This window comes from Metopolophium dirhodum, chromosome 5, assembly GCF_019925205.1.
Source record: "Metopolophium dirhodum isolate CAU chromosome 5, ASM1992520v1, whole genome shotgun sequence".
Taxonomy (NCBI): Eukaryota; Metazoa; Arthropoda; class Insecta; order Hemiptera; family Aphididae; genus Metopolophium; species Metopolophium dirhodum.
In genome coordinates, this window is record NC_083564.1 from 26,581,203 (window position 1) to 26,601,671 (window position 20,469).

Genomic DNA, 20,469 nt, shown 5'->3' on the forward strand with positions numbered 1-20,469 from the left:
TGATCTATATTACCTGTACAAATTAGATGCGTTTGATCGTAGGTCGTGTAAAATTCGTGTAAAACAATTTTTAAATACTCGCTGTCAAAAACTAGCTAATGGTCTAGAGGAAATCTTATCTTCGTGTAAATTACTAACAAGGATTGTTTTGAACGATTTAAAACAATGAAACTATCTATATGGCGTTTGAATGTGCGTAATATTATACAGAATGTGAAACAAACAATTTGACTCATTAAATGTGTAGCTCGTAATTATAGTCTAGCTATTTCACCTAATTTAAAACATAATATATTTTCGTCATTGTAAAAGACTGGAGAATGTTATGCACATGTATTAATAAATAAACGTTTAGGAAATCGAATAAAAAGTCATTGACACCAGAACGAAATATAAATCAACAAATCGTACAAAATCAGTAACTGTTTTGAATATACAATATCAACGAATGAATATAATAGGGAAAACATGAGTGATCCTATACAATACTATTTATGTTTGACTGTAAATTGCTTAGAAAAATAAATTTATATTTTTTGACTATAGCATAGGTACCCACGCATAAAAATGTATTCATTTTTTTTTTGTTTATCAAAATGTTAATTGCAATAAAATGCAATTTATTGCCTAAGATATATTACACGAAGTCCGTAATTTATTCAGTGCATTTAATTTTCATATAGCGAGTAAGGATTTAAATTATTAGTTGAACTTTCAACCGATTAATCTAATAACTATAGGTATAATAAACTATCTACATATCAATGAAATTATTTATGTTTAGGCAAAGTTTAGCGGACTCGTATTGAGAATTGGCCCCGAGATTGCTCTCGTAACTCGTTATACGATACATGTAGGTACAGCTAATAATATATAAATTCATAATATTTAGGTCAAGCGTAGGTACATATATGAATTACTATCGGAATGTGTTATTATTACCTTATACATTTGCAGGAACGGGTGACTCAAGCCTGCCGCGTTTTCGGCCTCTTTAAAACCGTTCGTAATGTTTACACCGAGATTATAATAATATTATTATTATTGTATTTTACAGAGTGCGCGTGGCTATTAGTAATCTGTATAGTTCCATAATACAGTATAATATACCTACCGACTGATCTTAACATTTCAAACATACGCTTATTGCCTCTGCGCATTATTGTAATATAGTACATAACTATATTTTTTTTAATCCAATCGGTACTTTCGTCGAATTACTATTTTTCTCTCTAGCTATTAAAAACTATCGCTATAATAGGTAAATCGTACCTAATCATTTTTCGTTTTTAAGGCTTTCAGGCGTAAATACATATTTTAGTATTACGCATTAGTATTTTACCATTAGATCTGTTTTGGTTATCGTCGCCTCGAAAACAATTAAATGTTTAATAATTATTACAAAATATTTTACGCTGCAAATCCAATAGTTGATAATATTATATTATAGTACCTGAATTAAAAAATAACAAAAATAATAATATTATGTGGTTTGATTGGATTAAGGAACTCGTGTGTTATCGATAATCTGCAGATTTGTTTCTTAAAGAACATTATAGACATAGCCATATTGGCGTAACTAGGCCTTTCAATCCTATGGGAGGGAGGGAGGGGGTGTGTGGTGTTTAAAATTATTTCTCACTGAATCACCTTTTTTTCTCATTTTTGCTTTATTAACAATATATTTTTAAAGACTGCTTAAATAAACTAATCAATTATGCAGTTATTTGTATACAAATTAATGATAAAATCTAAGTAACATATAACTATATAATAGGTATAGGTAATGTACCTACCTATTATAATATGGCTATATATAATGTATAATGAATAGGTATAACAATTTACCTATATGATCAACAGATGTTAGGCTCGAATATATCTCTTGAACTGGTTTAAAACTCTTTACGATTCAACCTCATTGAGGGCATGTCTTTCTTTCAATATGTAAAATAGACATATCTGTGCAGACTAATATACTTGTTTCATACTAGATACCTAAGCCATGTATTTTTCTCGCACAACAGGTAGTACCAATATGTTATTGTAATTAGTACACTATTCAGTCAACAAACAATATGGTAAATATCCCATTTTTAATGTTTGAGGGATTTATCTCCTTAAGTCTTTTGTAGTTATGTCAATGCTTATAGAACCCGCTCATTACTAAAGTGATCATTGATTAAATTAATGAGAAATCGTCCAATTTTAACTCGTTCCGGGGTTGTTTCGCTTGGTTTGTTAGTATAGCAAATAAACGCGCAATATTTTAATAAAAACGTATATTTGTGCATTACGTTGTTATACATCTGAAAAATGTTTTTTTTTTTATTTATGGTTTTGATATAAATGATATAATAGTTCATTATTAAATACAAACATTTTTTCATCGTGTTATTAGAGTAGACTTTATACATCGAGTCTGATAGATAATTACTATATGTTTAGTAAGACATATTATATATAATATACATTATGTTGGGGACTATATTATTTATTATAAACGATAGATACGCTCTAACCGTCATCATGCTCGTTGTATTTGTTGCTACAACAATAACATTAAGATGATAGCCATTTAATTGTATACAATAATTAAGTAGTAAATATAATATATTACCTAGCATATTTATAAAATAATTTTTTTTTTACATTTCATTAAGTATATTATACTATATACAATAAATATACTTACACATAATATAAATTAATAGTAAATCTAAAAAGCTAATATATACATAATGGAAAATCAAAATTTAGCTTAAAAGAATAGGTATTATCTAGGTCTCCCGGTAATAAAATATTATGTACAATTTTCAACAGATAAATAAATAGAATTTTGTGAGTATTAAGCAGTGTCGAGCGAAAACTGTAGGTACAGAAAATATAAACGAATCAGTAAATCGGTGAATTTTAATGCTTCCAACATATATTATATACATATAAAAGACTAGACAAATTAAAAAACAGTTAGTCGTTAAAAAGTTCTTTGCTCGTAAATACCTTTTAAATTGTAAATGGACGTTTTCTCAAAACTATAACGCCCGGCTGTGATCGCGCTAAAATGTAAACACAATAGAAATACACGACGTGATAAGCAATAACTATAGTTTTAAAAAAACTTTTAGGGAGATAGCGATACAATATTGAATTGCGTGTTCCGAAAATGAGCGCGTTTACGATAAATTGACATTATCGTTATATATGCTTTTACATACATACAACTGCCTACGTATATTATAATATTATATCAATTTTGTTAGTACTATTGAAATCGAACTTTGTTAACTATATTATATATTATTATAATATATAATATGATAATATTATGATATATAGGATATATACTATATAATTATGTACAAAATCCAATAACGGCGGCTGTTTCAGACTTCAATCTATATACAAGTCGGATTCTAGGACGCCATCAGTTTGTTGTTGATGTGTCCGTTCAACAGGTGTTGGTAGTTGTGTGCCGGCACCGGAGCCTGAGGGAGCGGAAAACTGAACCCGCCCAGCTGGGGATGATGATGGCCGCCCGCCGTGCCGGGAAAGAGGAAGTGTTCCGCAGCCACCGCAGCCGCAGCCGCAGCAGCCGCTGGATCGTAATTGTGTTCGTGTTTGATTTCCACAGTTGCGTGATGTTTGTTCACTAAAAACAAAAAAACAATTTGTGTTAATTCATCTGTTATTAGATGGTCACGTGACTGATATATTAAACTTTTTCATATGACATAGGTAAGTTAGATATAAACTCTTGAATACTTACAAAAAACATGAAATACACACACACACACACATGACAAAATAGATAGGTATCATCACAGTTGTAATAGTTTTTCATCAGTATGCGCATCTCCTTCACCTCCGGCCCATGTCGTAGTTCTTCACTTCTGATTAGTTGATTTTTTTCTATGTTATATATATATATGTATACGATTGACAGCCAATAAGAGGTGGAGAACTACGATATAGGTGAAGTAAGAGCGGAGGATACGTATCAAAAAACTGTGGTGATACCTATCTATTTTGTCATGGTGTCTGACGCGAGTGCACTCCTCTTGGTGTACAATGCGCACAAGAATTTTTTATCTTACAAAAATTATATCTATATATAAAACTGCAACCTCTCTATCACGAGACTACACCACCCGCCCGAGACTTGTCCGGATAATCCGTCTAGTAGTATAATGTCTATAATAGTCTATGCATTAAAGTTATAAAATGTTTTTCAAACTATGGCTGAAAATGATAAGCGAAATCTGCTTTTTCTAATCAGACACGAGAAATTCGTCATTCGAGTGGTCCGTAATCAATACAACATAAAAAATAGATCACATTATCTATAGGTACTTAAAGTTGATGCGGTAAATTAAATTTATTATTATTATAAATATATTGATATGGCGTATTCACGAGGCCATGATATGAACGAAACGACTTCTATTGAATTTAAATCATAGAGTTGAATCAAAATCTACGAGTAATCCACGTACGGCGGATCCGAATCTGAATTCAATGGTTTCAATGCAAAATATATTTGGTTTTATAACATAATATTATTTATTTCCATGATTCGGACACGGGGTGAACAAAATAATAAATATTTTTATTTCTCCGACTAGGTATTATAGTGTTAGATACTTAGATCTATAAAACCGTTTTCAGATGTATAATAATATGTTATGTATTATAGTTAAGTACAATCGACTATCGAGTATTAACGCCGTTTATAGTGTAGGTATTATAGTTTTATCTCATTTCATTATCATATTATATATTATACAACTTTAAAGTTTTAATTATCTACAACCTCTTATTTTTATCACCGCTGAACATTATTTTAATGACGAGACGTCTCTTGATATATTTTGTAAACTACTATAATTTCCTTCGTTGGTTTTTTTTAGCTTCAGGTCAATCGATCATTATTTTTTTTATCACCCGGTTACTCGCCTCGAATTGACTATAGTGACTACACTCAACTGCTTAATATATTCTCAGCCACAAGTCTCATGACTTTTGTTTTCGTATCTTTACGTTTCCTTTCTGTGTCTTTAAAATTTTAAATGCTCCTAAAAATTCTGGTACCATAATAGTATTGTCGAACTGAACACGTTGTTTACACCAACCTAATAAATCTATGGCCGCGGAAGTGGATTGTCTATGGTTCTCTACATTTGACGAACCGTTAGAAGAAGAGGACGACGACGAAGGCTGCTTCTTAGGTTTCCTCTTCCTTGTCTGGATACCGTCCTTCCTCATCGTCAGCGGCCTGTTGACGCTATGCAGTTTGTAGTACAGACCGCACGCGTTGCACACGGGTTCGCCGTCGTTGTTTCTCCTCCACAAGGTGGTCATTCGGGTGCCGCAATTCGTACATGACAGACCGAGGCGTCTGTTGGATGCCTATGGACAAAATAAATTTACACAAACTATACAATAATTGAATAATGTAATGCGTTATAAATTTAAGCACAACATACGAACGATTGAAACGAATCCAAAAAGTGAAGTATACCTTATTTTTATTTTAAAGTTTAAAACCACTAAAAATGGGGGTAAATTGTTTTCATCCTCCATATCCCCCCCTGCCAAAAAAAAAGTGAGCTACCTGTATTTAGACATCTGACATAGACACCTGACATATGAAATAAGTACTCATATATATTATAGTAAAAAAACATTTAATTAGTTAATCGAGACTCCGAATTACTTCAATACATAAATGATAATTATAAAAATATCATTAGAAATTCTTAAAACTAAAAATTAAACGATTTTATTTATGATTTCATAAAGAAATCATTATAATTATAAAACCTCTCATTATCGCACGCGTGATAATAATTCAATCAGGGATAAAAACCTAGGCAAAACGAAATGCACACATTCTTGAGTAATGATTCAATAAAAACATGTATTTAACGGTGTTGAACGCATGCACACATTCTACGTCTACGAATTTCCTTTTATTAACTGCCACTGCGTATTATTATTACCTTTGTGTGGCTTCAACTCATTTTCGCAACAAAAAATACTGAATTGAGCACTTATATTTTAGCAACCTATGATGAAAAACCTAAAAAGTAAACTCATTTACACAGTAACCTGAGTTTCTACACTATTAACTGACCTACGACTAACGATTCAACACTCTACACAGTCACCAACGTGATGTTCATTGTGAAACTGCAGTGCCTATCAAAAGTACATCAAATCCAAAATGATATAATCTAAACAATAGATTAAACGATTATTTTAATTTATTTTAAAATATACTTATATTTCTATCAAATATTCGATAATTTGTGCTGATATCTGTGACTGATAATTAATTTGCATTAGAAAGGTTAACATTTAAAATTACAACCTATAGTCTCGATACCTCAAATCTCAAAGGGAATAAAAATAAAATCGAGTTATCGAGATTTGAGGTATCAAGACCTATACCCATATTATAATTTATATATGTGTTTTCGTTGTGCGCAAACAAGTTGTCAATTTTCAGGTAAAAAATGTTGAATGTGCGAATATTTTGAATTTGAATGTTATATAATAAGATACCTAAAGAAATGTATACATGCATTTTCGTAATTCGGAACAAAGGATGTTAAATATTATAATTTATAATATATCACGAAATGACGGTCCTCGCATATTATCAAATAGTGCATTGACCAATATATGACTTATTAATATGACAAAAACTTTCAATACCTACACTAGAACTGCTTGGACCTTAATTTATATACCATATGATAAATCATACATGTGGTGCAGCAGTGAAATATTATTTTTATATGGGGGAGGGGGGGGGGGGTTGATAACCTAACGAATCTATCTTTGCTTTATGATTTTAGAATTGTTTTCTCTAGAACAGTGGTTCCCAACTTATGTGCAGTGGATGATGGTCGGAGGGTATGAGCCAATAAGGGACAGCAAATTTTAATTTATGCCAATTGGCATCAATATCGAGATTTTTATAAGATTTATAAACGTCTATATTCCTGATTAGATCGGGTAATTTTTCACCAATAATAACCTCCCTTATATTCGTTACACACAATAAGTGTATGTTTGTATATATACTGTAAACAGTGTATTTCAATGCACTCTACTATAATAGAGGTATCTAAACTCACGGTCTCGAAGGCGACCAATCTCTTGGCCGGCTTGACAAGCGGTCTGTTCATGCCGTTCATTTTGTGGTACAGGCCGCATGCGTTGCACAGATAGTGTCCGGTGCCATCGCGGCGCCACAGTGGCGTGGAGATCGCACCGCAGTTGACACACTCCCGGCCGTCTCCGAACTGCAAATCCATTCCGGCGTCTGAAACATGATAATAGCAGACGTCGTAATCTTTGATTCACCACCACCTGTATCGCATTATATTATTTGTCGTGGGTTTTTAATAACTATTACAGTTCACGTAAGAATTTTGCATTTCGACGAGATACGAACCAGGTAAGCCTATATTATAATATACCTACTCTTCTTCTTCATCTTATTATTATTATTATTATATAGATATAGGTACAGTCTGCGCGAATTCCGTGTAAATACCTTTACAGAAAGTTAATAATTAAAAGCAGACGCGACCGAACGTGTGACGTGAAAACAAATAATAATAATAATAATAGTATAAAAAAAATAATAATGTATAAATGTATTAAATAAAAAAAAAAGAGTATATACAAAAGTGTGCGTGCATGAGTGTGTTTTAAAAACCTTATGGCGCCAAACATAAATTACCATACGAGCGTGAAGGGGGAAGGGGCGAGCAACCGGTTAATGCACTCGGGACTAATTGATCGTGTTTGGTCCCTCGGGTTGAGTAATTTGTCATGTTCCGATCGGATCGGAGGTCGGTGGGGTTTTTTAAAATATTTTTTTTTATTTGTATTCCATAATATTATATTATATACACCTACAATAATAACGCCACCGCCGTCTTCGACGCGCCAACACACGACGACGACGACGACAATGAATATGAAGAAGAAACCGGTCATCGGGTCGTCGTCGTCGTCGCCAGCAAAACGGTAGTCGATCGGTAATCGTGACCAGACCAGTGATCCGACTTGTGTGAACACAGACTCACGCTCAAACATACGCAAATGCATATCCCTTATATACATACAGGCCACCTATTACCTATATAAAACCCACTATACCTACCCGAGTATAATGCGGTGACATATTTTAATTTACCGTCTTATAGATTAGTTTTTTTCATAAATATTTAACGTCCGGTGATCAATAATCATATAATGCGTGATTTTACCTACATATTTGGTATACTTAAGTACCTATAGTACGTTGACGATTCTTAAGACAAACTAAATTATACTATTGTTATATTTACGATGAACATTCTCTACTTTTTAAAAATCACTAAAAATATTTATTGCGTACTTACGAATTGAAATATCGACTTATTTCAGGAAACGTTGTCGTCGTCGTCGATTCCCGATGAACGATAATTCCGACGAATTTTGTTTAAAAATATTAGCAATCGTTAAGGAATTATTAAAAAAAATACAGAGACGAATATCAATTACGAAGAGACGTAAATAACCTATGTCCCTATACAATCGTTAAATGACACTACAGAAACAAACACCATTTACTATATTATATTTTTAAATGTCTAATAGTTTTAGTTTTGAATCGGGACTATTTGTATAATGTTTATTCAAGAGTGCTAGATAATCTGAAAAAATATTAGAGATAAAGAAAAATAACTTATTGTAAATGTGATTATATATCATAAACATGATAATTCGTAAAAAGTTAACGTTATTCAAATACTTTATCATTAAACTCATAATTAAAATGTCGAGAATCCGATTTTAAATAGTCCACTCCACAATACGTGCACTACATACTACACACAATTGTACATAAAATAGATCGTATAGTTAAGTTCTCCAATCGTTCTTATTTGCACTCTAATTTGTTTTTGAGCCAATGTTAAAGTTAATCAAAATTACTCCAGATATTGTCATTATTATTATTAACAATTATTTTGACAAACTTAATAAATTGTTACACTCAAGCATATAGATAATATAAGAATATAAATAATAAAATTATTTTGATTAAAGTTAATTATAAAAATGAAACAAAAATGTGTGTAATATATTAAAACAAAAATAAATATGTATATTAATATATCACGATTTATAATTATGGAATTGTGTAGCTAAACAGATTAATAAATAATACAATTTAATAAAATGCATTATTTACGATACTATTATATTAAGCTAGTAATATTTTACAACGATTAGAAATGTATATGTACCTACTACCTACATATCAAAATAGAAATATACAATGCACTGTGTACAAAATTGTTAATAACAGTAAGTACTAAGAGTCTAAGTATATACTTCAACGAGTATTATCTTACCTTAACAAATACTGATAATATTATATCGATATTAACGTTAATTTACTAATGATAGTTTTAAATAAAATACATACCTAACTTAGGTACATGTAAAACGACAAAAACATGATGCGCAGAGAACGCTGACAAAATGTACAAAATATATCAATTTGACGAACAGATTATGTTAAAATATGAATATGTTACGGTAAATTACATTAAAACGGAAAATAACTTTATTCGCCAGTTCCTACCTATAACGTCATTGGCCAAAAACATAGGTATAGTTATCGTTATAAACCAGACTTTTTTTCCAATTAACATTAATTAAATAAATATCCTGTATCTGATTAATCTCGTTATCACTATCAACGCTTCCAATTTCATTCGGTTACTAACGTGATTCACTAAAAACTTACGATAGTTCCCACATTTATATGCAAATAAGGTTAATGACCGACGAATAACGTTATATTCCGAGTCGACGTCATTAACCGAAACACAATATACCTACTGTTATTACTCATATTTATATAATTTGAATAATAAGAGTCGAATATTATCGGCTTATCGCGAAGGGTATGTACAATAGCAATCACCTGGTAAAAAGAACTCGATAAATACAAATTAGTTGTACAGTATTTTTTACTTATATTACAAGATATTAAACATTGACGCGAATCTACTGAGATATACTTCATTACTCCAAGTTTATAATAATAAGTAGCAACCAATAATCGATTAAAACATGCAAATTTAAATTATTAGTGTGCGCATATTTCCGCTGTATTTGATCGTGCAGTATTAATGGCAATATTATTATTTAAACGAAACGAAAAATAAAAGGCAGTTTATTACTATTGCTATAGAACAGAATACGTTTTTACTAGACATATTGGCATAACTGTCTATAGACGAGTAGTTAACCTACAGTAAGAGTAAAACGACGTTATACAGTTAAGATTATATAATAAATTATGTGTTTATACGTCTTGATGTTGAGTTTCAAGTTTTGTGTGAACGCATTACCTGTCCATATCATTAAAAAATTAAAACGATAAAAAAACCTATTTTATAAAATAAAATAAAACCTCGCGTCTTTACTTTCAACAATTATTATTACTACCATCTACAAGAATATCCGAATACTTCGATTAAAACTAAATCGACATTTGATGAAGCATTATGCATAAATTAAATTTATTTGATTAAAAACACGTTTACATACGTGTATTATAGTAATTACTATACAGTCTAAGACGCTAAGTTTGTTTTGCTATTATGAGTTTGCGTTTCCGAGAGCAATTACAATTTGAATTCTTGTCACGATTGAGAATATGACATTTATGTGTGTTGTACAATTACATTGGATATATTTTTATTTACAATTAGCCTATAATAATTTTCGTACATAATGGGAAGGTATCTACGCTAAAATATTTTTAGTGCATCATTTATATATAATAAATATATATTATAATTATTAACACTATTAATATTATGGTATATTACAGTGACTGCATGGAATATAGTGCATATATATTGTGTATCTACATAATGTTTACTGAAATATATAAACAGGACAGTGCATGGAGTGGTATAATGATACCTACTTATATAACAATAAAACAATTTAAGTTATCTAAGTAAAAATAATGTGTAGGTATATAAAAGCATAATAAACCTACAGGCTACGGTGATCGATGAGAATCATCGAGATGTCCATTTCACTTTTTAAGATTGATTATGAAATCGTTATCTTATAATTATGTCTTACTTTTAATCATAATAATTAATAACCCGGTAATATAATATATGACCAACTGTTTTTCATTTTATCATCAATATTTTATAATAAATTGTTTTATAAACATTAACAGTTACTTGCAAAAGGCAGTTAGATTTTAATCGAAAGTACCTATTTATTATTTCCATATTCACGTACCACGTTTACACCTAAATAGTAAATATAAAATACTATTAACACATATCTATGTAATTTATAAGAAATATAGTGTTATCATTACTCAAACAATGAAGTTTGAATTATATTATTAATGATAAAATTTCTTATTTAGTGTAAGAACAAAAAAAACTATAGACAGTTTAATAGTGTTTTTATTTAATTAATCAACGTATTGAAAATTAATTATATAATAATAATTCTTCGATCGCTAGAAATTTACGAAAGTAAAAAATGCGTTTGAAAATTATTTGATATTTTGACTTTTCCATTAAATCCCAAGTCTTATAAGTTATGAGTCATAAGTCATAACTATCGGGTTTACACATAAAATAATTAATCATATAATACTATCTTAATTTTAAATTGTAGTTAAATAAGTTTGTACGATAAGGTTTTGATAGAAAATTAAATTATTAAAATATAAAAATTAGCAGAACGAAAATTGTATTGTTTGATAAAATTATTATCAAATACAGATATATAATATTTTAATTGATTAAAATAAACTGTGGATGACACATTTTCAAGAAAGTTTCGGTAAAACTGTTTTCATGACCAACAAAATATGTAATAATACGAACAATATTATATTTTGATATTATTATTACCTGCACACATATCGACGTGGTTACTATATGCAAAATTATCTGTATAAAAATATGTGTATTTTATGTTTAGACATTATAGTTGTATCAAAAATAGCAAAGTATGTAACTATGGATAAAATAGAATTTTTGTCATAATATAGGATAAAGAATAGTTTTATGAAAAAAATTAAAATAATGTTTCGTACAATCGTACAGATGAAAAAGCACGAGTTGGTAACAATAAATTAAAAATTCTGTACTATTGTCAATCGTTACCAAGATTGTATGGTAGAGGGTGTTTAAGTGTTAACTGACAACCACGATCCTATAATATATTATTATACATTTATATATATATATATTATGTATTATGATTAAACCATAAGTTCAATATTATTATTGAATTATTGAATGTTATTTTATTCAAACCATCATTTGAAATGTTCGAATTCAAACTAAAATTACTCTCGAACTTCGAGAAAATTCGTGGGTTTGAGAAGAGTACCGCCCGCCCATCTGGCCTTCTCTGATTATAATAATTAGTATATCGACCAACGCTGGCCGAAAAAATTAATAATTATTATGAGCATCAAAATATCAACAATCGAACGTTATCATGTGATGATTTCATATAATATTCCTTTATAATATGTACCGTAGTGATGAGCCTGGAACGCGGCGGCCGTGGGGTTTGGCCACATGATGGCTGCGGCGGCGGCGGCATTCTGATAGAACGGCGGGGTGGCCGACGACGGTGACGACTGCACCGGGACGACGTTCGAGTGGCCACCGTTGTTGGTGGCCGGCGAACCGGCGGCGGCGGAGACGTGGTGACTGCTGCTCTGCACCCGGGCCGGCGTGCTCTGCCACGTGTGCGTGGTGGCGCCCTGTACTGCGGTGCCGACCGTGGACGGAGTCGGCGGTGGCAGCGGCGGCGGCGGTGGTGCGCCGTACTGGTGGTGCGCAAGACCGAACATATTTGGCTTGGACGACGGCACGTACACTATTCGATCGTGATGGTAATGACCACGGTAACCGTTTTCTGTAACCACAAAAGCCAATACACGCGTTCAATAATAAAAGTACATAATATTATAAAGGTAGGTAAATACATTTTGCAATGCGCCAAGCATTATATTATATTATGTTCTTAGAATGACACTTTTTAAGAATGACAAACATTTTAATAAATTTCGCTTTTTGAAAAAAACTTTGATTATAATATATTATAAATAGTATTAGTTAACCATAACGTAATACATTTATAGACTATATATATAGTTGTTATCGACGTGTACAATGAAAAATTATTCATCAAAACAAATTGTTTTCATTTTAAAATTAAGAAAAAAAGAATTTAATTCATTGTGTTCATTGTAAATCACCGAGTAATTATAAATTTTTAAATGAGATTAAGTGAATAATTTATGTTACCAAATAGTTGTTGAGAAAACCAATGAAACTGTGTTGATAAGATCAATTTTTATTAATGAAATAAAAAGCTCGACGCAGCGGCTAAATGTCCAATGCGATATTGATCGAGAAAAAATAACCAATAGGTACTGTCAGTAACCTGCGTACTACTAATGATTTATGGAAAATGAGTAATCGATAAAAAAAATTTACAATCATTGTGAACGTCCGATCGTTGAATAAGAAATATCGGAAACCGGACGTGTTTCGCGGGTTCTTTAGGTTAGGTCATCTAGTTGCGCTGACTCGTCACCTTTTTACACATTTTATGCAATGTAAGAATCTGTTGGTTTGTTTCAAAGGTAGTTCAAGAACTCGGAAACCCAGAAACTCAGAAACCCCAAAACACAGTATGTACTTAAAAACTAAAAAGAATTGTCTGTGTAATAAAAAAAATAATGGATTTCTTCAAAAATACATTGTTTCATATTCTTATGACAAAGAATACGTCATGAATGTCATATAGAGTTTAGAGTTTTATATAATGAGTAAAAGAAATACGATGGTTAACATCATTATTAAAATTTAAAATTATAAAAATTACAATATGTCTGTTAATTGATTGTGAGTGACAATTTGTGACCATAAAAATTAATCTGAATCTAATCATTTTTTTTTCAATATACACATTTTACAGAATAGTTTATTTCACTATTTTAGGTAAAATAACATTCACCAAAATAAAAACTTAATTCAAATTTTAATATTTTATTCCTTCTCCCTTTTGAGTTCAAAACTATTTGATCCGGTCTAAGATTATGGATAGGTAGCATAGAAAAAAAATAACCAGATGATGAGTGATAGAGTTTGTACGGCCATAATATATTATAATATATAACAGATATTATACCTATGGAGCAATTAACAAATTGCATTAAAATATTTATCAGTAAAAATATGCATTATTTATTCACAGTTATTTATAACACTTGCTATTACATATATTAAAATTTCAAAAAATAATAACTTGTTTTATTTCCACCTTTTTTTACCAAAAATTACTTTAAACATGAATTATTAATCATTTTTATTATTTTGTTCAGTTATTTGATAATTATATGTATATATTACGAGACACGAGTCACGAATTGGGATCGAAATATTAATTATCAATTTGGTAAACTGAATTCCTAATTATAATCTATAATTTAATCTTTGTTTTTACAATAAAGTGTAATTTATAGAAACCATTAGAATATTAGATGTTAATCTACGACTTCATTTTTGCTTTTTAAATTTTTAATATTGAAAATTATAATATCAATTATTATAAATGCTAAAGTTTAGCAGCTAAACAGTAAATATAATAATATAATATAGTGTACTATCCTGTTAATCTATTCAATTTTAATTGAATATTTACCATAAATACCGTAAATATGTATATCAAGACAATCTTATTGTAAATATAATATAATACTATAAATACTGGCTGTATACGTATAGTTTGACAAATAATATGTAGGTACCATCGATTAGATAACAGTATAATAATATTATAGTTACTAAATCGTTGTGAGTATTGAAATCGAAAACGAATATAGGAACGACTTAACACGAACAGCTGTTACAGCTAACAGCCTAGGATATCACCATACAATTAATAATAAATGAATAATAAGTTATAATCTACGATATTATATTGGTATTTCAAACACGAGAAAACAAATGGAAAATTTATCTCCAACATAGTCAAGTAAACCAACATTTAAATTCTAAAATAGTTGTATTTCTCTCTTACCTTCTGTGCGCGTAGTTATATTATAATGTAAATAAAAAAACAGCTTTAGTAACGTAGAGCACCAAACTTTTAAAACGTAAATACTTAAACAATTAATTATTATGAAGGAAACTTAAAAAAGTAAAAAGAAACATATGCCATCCGCGTTTATAAATTAGTTAAAAATAAAATTCAATAATTTATGAGCTAGTTTTCTACGTGCAGTCCGAGAGTGCAATAAAAACGTTTTCAAACCGTCGCGACGACAGCTAATCGCGTGCGTAATCGCACACAGCGGACTAATGATAATTGTCGCGTTTCGTCGCGATCTGAGATTGCCTTTAAAAATTAAAAATACAACAATATGTCAATTGTATAATATAATATTATATTGTTTGATAAAAGACGGGGAAACGAGACGGACCAACCAAACGCCGCTGTCTCACGTGATATTTTAATATAAATACATATTACATTTTTATATTATTATTGTGTATGTGTTAAGGTCTCATGTACACACACAGACCATATAATATTATATACATCAATCGAAATTATTTATTATAACGCCCTATAAGTGTGTGTGTGTGTGTGTGTGTGTGTGTGTGTGTGTGTGTGTGTTTTTATTGTTGCGAGAGCGGGGCTCGCGGCGGAACGACGTGTCAAAGGTCAAGGCGTAAAAATCGAATCGATAACGCAACACAACGTTTTCTTAATCGGTCTTATCGGTACTTTTTGATTTTTATAATGTGTGTTTTAATCGTATACAAGAACAGTACATTTCACTTATGGCACATACAAACCGAATGCCAACGAGCATATAAACGCATACAAATAACGATAATATAACAACACAATTTTCCGATGATATCAGGATAGCCGATAAGTATTGACACGGTTCCACCAGGCCCTCCCACCAGTCTCACATCACACGTCCCACCACTACGAGACTTTCGGCGAAAGTCCATTTTTTTTATCATTGTATTTTATCGAGAATTTTCAATTTGAATACCAACCGTTCATTAAACTGTGTGCAGGTGATATATTATTATGTATCTCAGATAGACATTGAAAAAATTTGATAGGCACTTAAATATCAGGAAAATGATAATCACAAAATGTTCTAGGGCCCACAATACAACAATGACGGGGTATCTATTCTAAAAAATATCTAACATTTTTAGTATATTGATTTTGTTGTCGATATATATATTGTTTAGGTGTTACTATAGGGATGAGTTGATGGCTAGCAAAATGTTTGATGAGGTACCTAATAGTGTTTAACATTCAAGCGTGGCGAGGCAATATATTATTATCGCCTTCTTATTTTAAAAGATACCAAACATGTATAGCCCTATATGGGCTTTTAAAAACGTTTGGCCCTGAGCTCAAATGCGTCTTTATCCAGGTATGGTGATGTGAGTGACATTGGAAATACTCATGAAAATAGCATACCCTTAGGGTCTAAATCCTTAGCAAGGTTCTAAGGGCATGGACCAGTTGCGCCTAAAACAAAATTTGTATTTTAGGGTCAGTATACAAATTTCGCTGCTTTGATTTTAGGTCAGTATACATACTAATTGCGCTGCTTAATTTTAGGTCAGTATACCAAATATTAACAGCAAATTGTTGCTAATTCTTTAAAAAGAAAAGCAATAGATCAAATAACAACATGACCACTGAAATTAATTCGAAACGAGTGCTGATTGCAGTTGATTTAACGTTGAATCATGTGAATTCTATAAGACGAAGCGTTTATGGAATAAAGGAATATGGAGTGTTTAAAGTATACTAGGTGTAATATAGAATAATATTATAATAGTAATTTATTAAATTGTTATCATATATGTATGTGTATTATTAGGTATAGATTTATAATGTACTAATTGTATTATTAATATTGACGTTCATTATAATTTTTTATATTGACTGAAAAAATCTATTTATTAATACACATTTTTACAAAGGTATATATGCTGTAATATCAATTATAGTATCATAAACCCTGAAAACAACTGAGTAAAATTTGTCAATCGACCCAGGAAATGTCGAGCGGAATTGGTATATCGACTCAGAAAAGACCGAGCGCAATAATTGGTATAATAAAAGGTCATTTTAAGCGCAATTGGTAAACTCCCGGTTCTAAAGCCGCCTGCCGATAGAGTTGTATAATGTATTCGATTGAGTTATTTCATTACTATTTATCATTTGAATTATTTTTCCACCACGTTCGGATGGCCAATCAAACTGTGACTAAATTATGAACTTAAAAATATCTGCGATAATTTTCATATAAGTAGGGAGTGTCCGAGTGTATATCATTCCAGTTTATATATATATATATTTAACTATTATCTTTTAACAAAATTGATTTAATGCATTATGAGTGATAAAAAAAAGTTAATTAATATTGATACGTTGTAACCTCTCAGATAAAAACAAATACTGGTATTAAATAAAAAATGTCCACCGTTGCAGAGTATGTTTATTATCATGAATAACTGTTCCGACTGTGTAAATAATAAATCGAATCGTCGAGACGATGACGAAAAATATGTTAGCGACGCGAATGCGAGGGTAGACCGGTTGGATGTTTCCGGTGTAGGTACCACAGTATATAATGGTCGGGCGTAGACAAACTGGCAATTAAGGGACGGGGAAATTATGTACGTAAAAAAACAACGTTCGACCCGACGTAACTGATACTATATAATACAAGGTTATTAAAAATTATTCATCTGATGCTTGGCACCTGGCCTGATCACCTGATCTTACCCCATGTGGTTACTTATTTTGGGGACAAGTTAGAGATACAGTACCCCAGATACGTACCAGCGTACAAGTGTACCAGTGTACCACCACTATCATCGACCATAGATTAGCTAAACGATTAGTGGGGTCAATTACAGCGGATATGCTGGAACACATGTGGAATGAATTTGGTTATCGATGAGATGATAATAGTATAATCTTGATAAGTCATATAGAACATATTATAATAGTTCTACCACAAGCGAAATCAAAAATATTATTCCTTTATTAATTAATGTACCTATCATCACTATAAACCTAAAAAAGTAAAATATTTAACCACTCGAGAAACCGGTTGAATCATTTTGAATAACCCTGAGTGTATAATATTATTGCTTCGTGTGTGTCGCATGAATCGGTCGTCTTCCACGCCGACTTAATAGGTGCAGGGCCTGATACAATAACGACTCTTGCGGGGTCGATGCAAGGGGTGGGTGTCAATAGCCAGGGTTCGTCGGTGGTGAAATACCAGGGTGAGGGTATATACACTATACCATTGGTACTTACGCGTGTCACTGGAGACGACACCTGCGTTGGCGCCGATTGTGCTCGTCGACGAACATTGGAACATGACTTCATCGCCCGATCACGGGTTATTGTACCGCGAACCGTGGACCGCGAGTGTCGCGCGGGCCGCCGTGAATTCTTCGCCTGGTTAACACGAACACATAAAAATATATGCTATTATAATAAAGGTTGAATATTGTTGTTGTTTACGAAATATATCTAAGCCGGGCACGACGCATCGTGTGAAAACGCGTTACGTTTAAGTGGTGCGTGTATGCAAAATACCACCTATCTATATGTAATGATATTAGGTAATATTTGTTATTATTGTGATAATGCGTAGCGTTCGGACAGGACTGGCTGGTCGGCTGCGCGTTATTACCTATACCTGCTAAATGTTGTATCAATACACAAGAGACTATACAAGAGTGAGGGTAAAAAAGTCGTTCCGGCACATTGTCGCGGTGCACGTTATATGAGATAACCAACAAATAACAATAAACGATTAGGCATATGCATGTACAATGTTGTGTTGAATGGTCATATGGAACTATAACTACCGGTGGAAAACCGACGACACACCGCCTTCCGGTCCAAAGGCGTACGCGATGTAATAGACACGAGTGATCGACTTTTCCTCCAAAATAAACCTCTCCGTTTACCGCCGGCGCAATAATATATTATATATTTCCGCGGTTACTCTCAATAATTATTAGGTTTATTTTCCATCGTGCTTGAATGCACTCTTATATCACGGACTTCAGTGGGTATTGTAAAATCGGTAGAAGATCAAACCATATGGCAACACTTTATCTTAACTATTGTCAGATGCCGCATGTATTGCGACGCAATCTTTCCTCTCTTTTCTATTAATGTTGAAAAGCCATGATTGTGAACATATTGTTATCTACGTGATCTTTAATATAATATTTAAATTCTTACAATTAAGGGGTTACCAAAACATAAAAACTCAAATTTGTGGTGACGGAAAATGGAAATACATATTATCATACCGGTAATAAACGGAATAGGGTCGATTTTGGCGGAAAACGGTGACGCCTTTTATTGGCTTCAGAGTGTCTTCCGAAAACCCACTATCCGAGGACGGACCTCAGCCAAACGTCGTCGGTGCCGATACCTTACAATTTTAGAATATATATTATAGACTATAATATACTACTATTATATTATAGTTATTCCTTATGCAGTTATGCGTTATCATTGAATTTAAATCCGTGTCATGTAAAACTACTTTTGGAGGGAAAAAAATAATTTGATCGCGACCATGATTACGCAGATTATACACCAATAACCGCAAGGAGATTCTAAATTTGACTATTAACTATACTTACGTGTTGTTTACGCGGACGTAACGATATAATATTATTATAACGTCGTGTAATTGCGTCGTCCGTTGTAATATTTCGGTAGGAATGTACTAACTCGTAAAAACAACACTCATATATTATTATATGTACATAAATAATACTATTATATTACATTATAGTATACCAACATAATATATCATTATTATTATTATTATATATATAATATGGAGGCGCGCGCGTGCGTGTATGTGTGTGTGAGATAAGCTTTTAACGAAGGGTTACGTCATGGCGACAAGGTATATAATCGACAGAGATAAGTGTATAGGCACCTATAGTGCTGTGAAATATGCTGGTGCACACTATTATAGGTTCGGACAATAATTAATGTCAGTGTGATAAGAAGGCTGTTTTCGTGTACATGGATATAGATAAGGTAATTCGGTGTGGGACTGTGGGCATTGTGTTTCAAAGAATAATTAACTTCAGTATACTACGCGGGCTGGTAGGCAGCCAGGCAGACATATACATAGTATATAGGTACATACTTATATGTACAATATATACGTATACATAGGTAAGCGTCGTTATCCGGGTGCCTAGGTTTTTATATTATATATATTATACATACCTACAATAGGTACTCGCAGTGCTGCAGGCGATAACGCTATAGTACAACTAT

General features: G+C 31.7%; 1 protein-coding gene across 5 annotated transcripts in view; it reads right to left on the reverse strand.

Moving 5' to 3' along the window:
- Positions 1-2,267: 2,267 nt before the first annotated feature.
- Positions 2,268-20,469, reverse strand: part of LOC132945053 (GATA-binding factor A-like) — a 32,019-nt gene continuing 13,817 nt past the window's right edge. For 3 of the 5 annotated variants that reach the window (XM_061014668.1, XM_061014670.1, XM_061014669.1), the window contains exons 2-6: positions 18,463-18,606; positions 12,607-12,993; positions 7,146-7,333; positions 5,133-5,409; positions 2,268-3,652 (exon numbers count right to left, since the gene is read on the reverse strand). In XM_061014668.1, coding sequence (XP_060870651.1) covers positions 3,417-3,652; positions 5,133-5,409; positions 7,146-7,333; positions 12,607-12,993; positions 18,463-18,526 — 1,152 coding nt within the window. In that variant the 5' untranslated portion in view covers positions 18,527-18,606 and the 3' untranslated portion in view covers positions 2,268-3,416. Of the gene's footprint in view, positions 3,653-5,132; positions 5,410-7,145; positions 7,334-12,606; positions 12,994-15,165; positions 15,388-18,462; positions 18,607-19,814; positions 19,930-20,469 lie in introns of those variants that run through there. The other 2 variants (XM_061014671.1, XM_061014672.1) reach the window with 2 other exon arrangements.